General features: G+C 42.3%; 1 protein-coding gene across 1 annotated transcript in view; it reads right to left on the minus strand.

The window, feature by feature from the left end:
• Positions 1–5655: 5655 nt before the first annotated feature.
• The window catches only part of LOC145413236 (sulfotransferase 1E1-like), a 47028-nt gene continuing 42683 nt past the window's right edge, over positions 5656–10000 (minus strand). The window contains exon 8 of the mRNA XM_080282967.1: positions 5656–5854. Coding sequence (XP_080139093.1) covers positions 5656–5854 — 199 coding nt within the window. The remainder of the gene's footprint in view (positions 5855–10000) is intronic.

The following is a 10000-nucleotide window of genomic DNA, read 5'->3' on the forward strand; positions in this document are numbered from 1 at the left end:
ATGCTATCAAAATCTGAAAATGGTGGGTGGGATGAGAACCACTCTACAAAGTGCTGACACAGTGGTGGAAACTGGATTGATATTTGCTAAATCCCTGACTTCTATATGCAGCAGTCCTCCTGCACCTTTATTTTCAGATGCTTTAATGGGAACACGACCAAACTGTCCAACAGAGGATGCACAGGGGATCTTCTCTAGTCTTGTGATTGGCTGATCTGAAGTAGGATCATTTGGAGAAGGAGTGACACACTGAATCCCTCCCATACTGTGGAAAGTGTTGAATCCATCAATGGTACAGATGTTCACATCAGCATTGTCGAATACAAACTGTGTAAATGAGTCAGTCTGAGGTTCCCTAGCTGGATGTTGCAAAGCTGATACTTCAAAGAATGCTGCCTCAGCATAGGAAGTACATAATCCCAAGGTAGAGAGTACATTCAGTAGATGCTTAGAACCATACTTTTGACTGAGACGAACAGCAAGGCCTATTTGTAGAGGGGATATGAAAGAACTTGGTCTAGCTGCTGTTAGGATAGCATGTGAAATTGCTGTACACTTCTTATCCCATTTACTTTTATCTCCTTTCTTGTTCTTCAAGACAATAGTTTTAACAAGGCAGTTGAGGGTATCTGGTATAAGAGAATCCAAGTCAGTTAGGAAATTTTCTGGTGGTGGATACTGATCAGTTTCATACATCTGTGACCTTATATCTTCAGCAATTATTTTGGCGGCTGTATTTACTATTCGAAGCCGCTCTTCTTTCTCGTCACTACTTCTTTGTTTTTCATACCAAGCATCAGTCAGAATTTTGTTCCCTGTGTCACGGAAACACCACAGGTTTTCGGTTTTTGTTCACAGAAACAACAATGTCTTGTCCATATCTTTCTTTCAGTTCAGATTTTATTGTTTTTTCAGTTGGTAGCTCACCCTCATATCCCTCAAAATCTCACCTAAAGTAAATTGGCATTCTTCTCGATTTTCCTCCAGGTAGTTAAAAGCATGAGTCATTGCCTCTAAAACTGTAGAACTTTTGGGACGACCACGTTTCATCCCAGAAGATGTTTGGTAGAATTTTTTCATGCAGGTTGAATGGTATCTTGCCTCAGCAGCAACTAAACCAACTACATTACACATGCGAGTACATACTGTTTTGCCCCACTCATCATTTCTCATTTCACCCACTTTCAGAATAGTGTCCTTAACATGAAGAGTCTCTACACGATGCACAGATTCACGCTCACTTGAAAGTTTTTTGCTTTGTTTTTTCAAAAACTCATATGATGCTTCTTTTCCACAAAAAAGGCAATCATGAAGAAAATCAAAATCTGACACTAGACTTCTCAGAGACGTTGTAGGCACTTGAGAGGTTTCCTGTCTTGACTGGAAAGTTTCAGCACTCCTTTCTTTCGTATACACCTTCCTACATTTTTCATGCACTTTCACACTTTTCAGTCCTTCTAACTGAGATTGTTTTCCATCTTTCCACTTAATGCTGTAGTCTATCAGTGTCTTCACACCTTTCTCTTTAACTTCTCGAGTCACACCCTCAGAAAGCTGTCCTTCACAAATGAAGCATTTCCTCAATGAAGACATTTTCCCACAATATAGGAATCACTGATAGGTTAACTGTCTCTTTTCATAGTCCTGAAACAAAAGAAAAACTACAATTGACTTAGGAACTTAAAACATTTTTTAATATTGCATGCAAGAAAAATTACCAAGTGATATTTAAATGAGATGCGAACATTTTTGCACCTCTGGCACCAAAACGGTGCAACGTATCACAAAAATGAATAGAAGAGTTTTTGTAGAGAATTTTATGTAGATTATTTTATGTATCGATACATTTTCCGCTAAAGTGAGTCCCAAGCGAGATATTTGCAAAAAACTGTTTTTCGCCGCCATTTTTTCAAGATGGCGGCCAAATCCGGGGCGGTAGAGGGGTGCAAAATTAATATGTTATTAAGTACCCTATTACGAAGACAATAAAGCTTATTGCAGCTTTCCATGATTTTTTTCCTTTTTCAGCCTTTTTTCCTTCTCTATTGACTGGCCTAAAAGATATATTTATTAGATAGATACCTATGGATGGTTGCACAAGTAGCTATATCAAGAGTTGATTAAAAGGCAATATTTTTTTTCTCTTACCTGTCTGGATACATACCTATCTATCTATCAAGTAGGTGCCATCCACTCACCCGATGTAGTGATTGATTTATTAGACAGCTACATACAGACAGTTGCAAAAAACAGAGTAAAAGTTAATTAAAAGGTATCAATATTTATTTTCTCTACCTGCCTGTCTACTTACCTATCTATCTATCTAGTAGGTACCATCCACTCATCCGAAGTAGTGATGGATTTATTAAATAGATGCATATAGATATTTGCTAAAAGGCTTTAATATTTATTTTCTCTGTCTGTCTACCTACTTATCTATCTGTAAAGTTGGTACCATCCACTCACACGATTTAGTGATATATTTATTAGATGGATACATATAGATAGTTGCAAACATGGAATTAAAGTTAAATAAAAGGCAACAGTATTTATTTTCTCGACCTGTCTGTCTACCTACCTATCTTTCTATCTAGTAGGTACCATCCACTCACCAGACGTAGTGACAGATTTATTAGAAAGATACGTACCAGTATACATAATTGCAGAAATAGATTAAAATTTGATTAAAACGCATCAGTATTTTCTCTACCCTATCTATTTATAAGGTAGGAACCATCCACTCACCCAATGTAGTGATAGATTTGTTAAGTAGATACCGAGTACATATGGATAGTTGAGTAAATACATTAAAAGTTGATTGAAAAGCATCAATATTTTTTCCTCTACCTGTATGCCAACATATCTATCTTGAAGGTACCATCCACTCACCCGATGTAGCGATAGACTTACTTTATATATACTGTACATATAGGTAATTGAAATATAGATTAAAAGCTGATTAAAAGTCATTAATATTTATTTCACTATCTGTCTCTACCCACCCATCAATCTATCTACTAGGTACCATCCACTCTTCGGATGTAGTGATAGGTTTATTACTGCAGATAAATGCTTATATGTAGTTGCAAAAATAGATTAAAAGTTGATTAATAGGCATCAATAATTATTTTTTACCTGTCTGTCTATCTGCCCATAAGTCTATCAAGTAGGTACCATCCACTCACCCGATCTAGTGATAGATTTATTAGATTGGTAAATATATATATATATATATTTGCAAAAATATATTAAAAGATAGTGTGAAGATGAGGAATGTAGTCATTATAGCGGTAGTGATAATAATACAGTAGTTGTGGTGATATTGGTAGTGATAATGATAATAGTGATAATAGTGGGGAATGTAGTGATGATATTAATCAATCAAGACGGGGCAAACATCACAGGGAGCACAACCTCACTCACCCTTCGACTCCACCCACGCGGGTCCCTCTGTGCAACCGTCTGTGCGACTCTTCCCCCTCTTTGTATCTCTCGACAGGAGTGATCGACCTGCTTCAGCCATGAGTTTTGTGGCCTTCCCCTTGTCCTCCTGCACTCTGGGTTAACTCGTTCAGAGATCACCCTGTGAGCAAGAGCAGCCGCAGGGTCACATGCCCATATAGCTGGAGTTGGCGTTGACGTACTATGTGGGTAATAGGCCTCGATTCAGTCTCATGGAGTAGTCGCTTGTTGCTCACCCTGGTTGTACCAGGAATATCCCATGATCCTGTGAGACACTTGGTACCAAAGGAGTCAATTCGCTGCTTCAGGTCACTGTTTAGTGTCCATGTCTCACAGCCATAAAGTAAGACAGGGAGCACCAGCACCCTGAATGTGTGAACTTTTGTCCTTCTACACAAATAGCAACAGCACCAAATACCCGAAATGAGTAAATCCATAACCCCGTGGGTCAGACCAATGCGAAAAGATGTCTCACTGTCTGATCTACCATTGTTTTGGACCACACTACCAAGATAAGTGAATCTTTCCAAGACTACTATATCCTCACCACATGCTTGAACAGACTGAACTGCTTCATCCAGCAAGCCACCAAATGCCTGGACCTTGGTCTTGGCCCAGAAAACCTTTAATACCAATGGCATCGCATTCTCATGAAATTCCTTGAGGTCACTCAGTAGTATCTCCAGCGACTCCACTAGGATAATTGCACCATCAAAAAAGTCACGGTCAGTAACCCTGAAATTGTCAACTGTTACCTCACAGCGACTTCAACTCACAGTCTGGTCCAGTACCTAATCCATACATGTGTTGAAAAGTGTGGGGACAAGGACACATCCCTGTCTTACACCAGAACTTGCTGGAAAGAAGTCGGATGTTCCCCTTCCACACTTGGCAACACTCTCAGTGTTTGAGTACAAGCCAGCAATCAGTCGGATTATCCCTGCGGAGATCCCATTAAGTTGCAGGAGTTTCCATAGCACCTTCCAATTTACAGAGTCAAATGCCTTCTTGAGATCAACATAGGCTGCTCGCAGACCTCGTCATAAATCAAGACAGCATTTCACAAGCACTCGAAGAGCTAGGATATAGTCAACAGTAGATTTCTTGGGCATGAATCCAGATTGCTCAGGCCTCTGAAACTTTAGCAGATGGTCCCAGATAAGCATCAGGAGAATGTGAACAAGAACTTTACCAGGCACACTGAACACTGCAGTATCCCAGTAGTTACTATAGTCATGCTGGTCTCCTTTTTCTTTCCAGATAGGGGTGACCAAACCCTTTGTCCAGTCAGGAGGAATGATATCAGTCTGCTAAATGGCTTCCATAACTGCATGTAACCCCTTAATCATGGCTTCACCCCTAACTTTGATCAATTCTGCTGGGATGTCACAAGCACCTGCTGCTCTACCACATTTCAACCTTGCCACTGCCTTCTTGATTTCATCTAGAGAAGGCACAGCTTCGTCAGTTGGTGGGACAGCGTCAGTAGTTGTACATCAGCTAACAGAAACTCTCCACTGAGAGGTTCGGCCATGTATACCTGCTCAAAGTACTCAGCCCAATGAGCCCTATACTCGTTTGCCCTCGACATGAGCCGTCCATGTGCTGTCTGAACAGAGTTAGTCTGAGAGGTGAGTCTGGAGTGGAGCTTCTTCAGGGCTCTGCAGGTGGGTCGAAGGTCATTTGCATGAAAACAGGCTTCCACCTCTTCAGCGATTTCCTTGACATACCTCTCCTTGACCCTTATCAGTAAAATTTGTGCCTGCTGAGACAGAAGTCTGTGCTGTTCCTGATCCCCAGCCAGTCTAGCAGCACAACTCTCAGTTGTGGGCAACATTTCCCAAGAGATATATCCTCTCCTTGATCTCGGGCAGTCTCCAGTACACTCATCAGCTGCTGCCAGGGTAGCACGCTTAAAGGTATCCCATCGTTCAAAAGGATGCTCAACAGAGCTGAACACTTAAAATCGATTTGAGACTGCCACTGCATACTCATATCCACACTCCTCATCATTGAGTTTCTCAAGATGGAACCTTTTTAGGTGGCATCTTGAGAATCTCTCAATTTTTTATTTGTAGCCTTAAAGTAGCAACAACAAATCTGTGATCAGTAGCAAAGAACTCTGCACTCCTTAAAACCCTGCAGTTCTGAAGGATCCTCCAGCAAGTACTAACAAGAATGTGATCAATCTCCTTAGCAGCCCCTCCGGTACTGGGATAGCAAATCCAGTGGTGAAGATTTGGCTGCTGGAACCAGGATCCAGCAAATCTTAACATTATTGGCTTTGGCAACATCCAGAAGGTAAGTACTATTGGAGTTCCTGGTTTCTGGGCCATGGGGACCTACACAATCCCCGAAGCTCTCCCTGTCAGTGCCAGTAACTGCATTAAACCTGCCCAGAACCAGGAGTGTATCCCGCGCAGGCACTATTCCACAGCAGAGTCAAGTTTGGTGTAGAATAGCTCTTTCTCTTCAAGATCACTCGTCTCAGTTCGAGCGTACACTGCAATAAGAGAGATGAAGCCCAAGTAGTGCTTCAGCCTCACCAGCATTATATGCTCGTCAATCGGAGTAATCCTTTCGACACAAGAGACAAAGTGAGCTGCAACTGCCACAGCAACACCCCTTAGATGGGTACCATCGTCACAGCCAGACCAGTAGTATGTGTAACCATCACTACTGATCTCACCATGCCCGGGTTGCCTCACTTAAGAGAATGCAGCTATGCCGACCCCCAATTGCCCCAACTCTCATGACAACGAAGTCAGTCGATCATCCTCTAAAAGGCTTAGAACGTTCCAACCCCCCACCTGCAGTGCCTTCAGAAGGTTAACCCCTTAACCGCAGGGCATCACTTTCGTGACGCTTGGGAGCAAGGGATCATACCGCAGGGCGTCGCTTTTGTGATTCTGTGTTATTTTGAATTCACCCGGGCTTCCAAGTGGGGGCTTGTATCATCTATCAGTACTGCCGATGTCCAACACTAGTCAGCACTCCTAATCTCATCTGTACTCCCATCCATTGTTGACAATTTAGCCATTTCTCCCCGTTCTTGACTCCCCTCCCTAACCCCCCTCCATTACCCTATCCTCTCGCCTGCCCGGCCCTGCTACGCTAAGTAAATCTTCCCTGGAATTTTTCACTGATTTCATCCATTGAAATAAGCCCTATGTCGTATTCTTATACCAAATAATATATACAAGAAAGAAATAAGGTAAGTGAGAGTGCCATACACCTGGAATTGGCTAATTATCACCTGACAACACCTCACGTGCACTCGTTCGCTAATTTTCGCTGTTTTTTTCCCCTTGAAATATGCTGTATAATCTATTTTCGTAATAAATATACATGTAAGGAGGGAAGGGAGAAGCCTAAGTGATATTTACATTCACCTGGAACTACCTAATTTATAATGTATTGTCTAGATTTCCTACCAATCATTTGTGCTATACATAGCTGTTTCAAGAGCTAACATTGGTAGCACTGAATATCCCCTAAGTAGGCCTCTACCACGGCCCTCCCTTATCAGTTTACTCTCATCTTCCGAAGTAGAGGTACGTCTGTTTCTTCTTGCTGACTTCAGGGACTTTTTCACCCCCATGCAAAGGGCCCTGTGACCTTTACCCCCTACTAAACCTCGTGTGGAAAGAGGTAAAGGGCTGACAATTGATAAAAGAGTGACTACGATCTTTCTATTGAGTAAAACAGTGCAAGTGGAATTGTAAATAATGTGTAAATAATGTGTAAACAGCAAGTGAAAGTAATGAATGTAAATATACGTGAACAATGGAAAATAGTTTTATAAGTTACTTCAAGTGACAGTGCCTAACACAGTGTAAATACAATAGAAATGTAAATAACGTAAATAAAATAGAGAAAGTAAACAGAAATGTAAATGAGTAGTATTATAAGAATACGAGTATATACCCTAGGAGTAATGAAAGTGAAAGTTTCACTCTAGCATGTCTGAATACTATGAGTTATGAGAGTGAAGATGAAAGTGACATTCACTCTCAATGCTAGTATACAGGACGAGACAGTGAATGCTACGTATTTTACTGAAAGAAATTGAATCCCTACAGTGACAATAAACTAATACTACTGAAGGAAACTTATGGATAAAGACTGTAGATATATATAAGTGTTATATAGTAATAGAAATATAAAGTGTGAGGGGTTTTATGAATAATAAATGACAGAGTACCAAGAGTGAACTAGTGCCAGTGCGATGGTCAGACGCTCTCGTAATTTTCATTGCATTCACAGTGGGTTTTTTTTTGGAGTATGGATCCCAAACTACTTGAAAATCATAGAGTAGTGTTTATAGTGTTAATATCTGGCTGTGGTAATCATATTACGGGTTGTCGGGAAGTGTAAAGTGGAGACTTCGTTACCCAACTTCAGAGGTCTCCACAAGTCGTACGGTAACTGAAGAAGGCTCAACAAACATTCCAGGAGAAAGCTGAAGGTATGTGCCATAAGCATATGTAATTTTAATATTCTAGGACTAATAACTGATTTTTGGCAAATATTTTTTGAGAGTCTGTCGGAGCCCGAATAACCCCACGGCACACGCAAAACATCGGTAAACATGCCCGCGGTGTAGGGGTTAAACCCGCGATTGCTCATCCTTTGCACCACCATGACACGAATCAAAAGGAGGGTCTGGGCTATGGGGTTCCCCCTCCCATCATTCGGTCACTGGGTTCCAGTAGGCTTCACCCAGCAACCATCATGATGGGTGCCAACATGACATGGCCCAAAAAGCCCTGCCAGGCTGGCTCCTGAGGGAGGACCTCCCAGCAAAACTGGGTCAGGATCAGGCAACATGCACTGACCCCTATCACTCTTCCTTCTCTTATTTTGTGCTGGGTTGTTTTTTACAGGAAGGGGACACAAACCCCACCCCAACCTCCCAAGTCAGGAGAGGGCTCACCAGTAGCCTATGGACAGGGGCATGGAATCCCTGACTATGGCTATCCAGGTTTTACCTCATTTCCTTCTCCCAGGTGGATTGCCAACCAAGACTGAGCTCCACCTACCCTCCTAGATGGTCATTGGCATAAATTGCTCATCCGCCCTTTGACAGGTCTTGCTTTTCATCCTGCAGGGTGTCTAGTCACCCTCCTCACTGGCCTAGACCACTGGGGGTGCCGGTTTAGGCCCGATTCACACGTCCCGTTTTGGTTCAGACAGGTAGTCCGGCGGCTAGACACTGTCGAGATTTCTTACATGCATTCTAATGTAACTGTTCACATGACCCGTCAAGCTGATGGCGACAGCCATCTGTCAGCCGACTAATGCAGCACGGATATCTTCTTGAGAAATCCTGGCCGGCTAGCTGGCGACCTGACGCCGGCCTGATGGGTTGGTGATGGCTCATGTGAACGAGGACACGTAGCGTACCCGTCCATTCCAGGACTCGCTGTTACCGCCTTGTCCATGTACAATAGATAACACATAAAGTTCATTGTTTGGCATCATGGACGAAATGCTGATCGAACTTATGCGTTCTTATGAAGAGTTATTTGAAATGACTAACAAGAAGTACAGTGATTATCTGCATGAGGATAAGATATTGAAAGCGATTGGTGAGGAACTAAACAAACCAGGTGAGTGTGTCAATAATTTATTATACATGAAATTATAAGTCATAATTTTTGCAGGTAAAATTCACTGTTTTTCTTGCCAAAATACAGGATATGCTATACCACTCCCAAGGTACTGCTCCAGCAGGACTACTGAAAAATTTTACCTCATCATCTGCCAGTTCTTTATACAGGGTCCAGAATTCTCCCTTGAACTTTCTCTTTTTCAGTGACTGGCGTACCCATAACCTTTTCCTCTTTCCATGAACTTTTTCTTCCTCCTCTTCTTCTAATAGTAGAGCAATTGCCGCCAAATTCCTTAGAGACCGACCGGCCATGATCCTCACACAACAATGAGCACACACTGAATAACGATGCTGGACGGACCGGGAACGCATCATGTGAATACACAACATTGTGTCGGCGTCAAGCCGGCGGCCTGCCTGTCGGAGCCAAAACGGGTCGTGTGAATCGGGCCTTATTTACCGACGATCCGACCATGAAACAGGTAACACTGGATTACATGATACCAGTAGCAGAACAGTGTCTGACCTGACAATAGTGATGACAGTGGTGGTGATAATAGTAGTAGTGGTGACAGTGGGAGTGATAATAGTGGGGGAAAATGAGGAATGTAGTGATGATAGTGGGAGTGATAATAGTAGTAGTGGTGGTAATGGTAGTGATGATAGTGAGGGGATGATGAGGTACGTAGTGATGAGAGTGGTAGTGATAATAGTAGTAATGGTAATAATGGTAGCGAAGACAGTGGGGGATGATGAGGAATGTAGTGATGATAGTGGTAGTGAGAACAGTAGTACCGGTAGTGGTGACAGTGGTAGTGATGACAGTGAGGGGATGATGAGGAATGTAGTGATGATAGTGGTAGTGATAATAGTAGTACCGGTAGCGGTTATAGTGGTAGTGATGATAGTGGGGGGAAGATGAAT

The sequence above is a fragment of the Coenobita brevimanus genome, chromosome 95 (genome assembly GCF_032717465.1).
Source record: "Coenobita brevimanus isolate Jiangsu-jjx chromosome 95, ASM3271746v2, whole genome shotgun sequence".
NCBI lineage: Eukaryota > Metazoa > Arthropoda > Malacostraca > Decapoda > Coenobitidae > Coenobita > Coenobita brevimanus.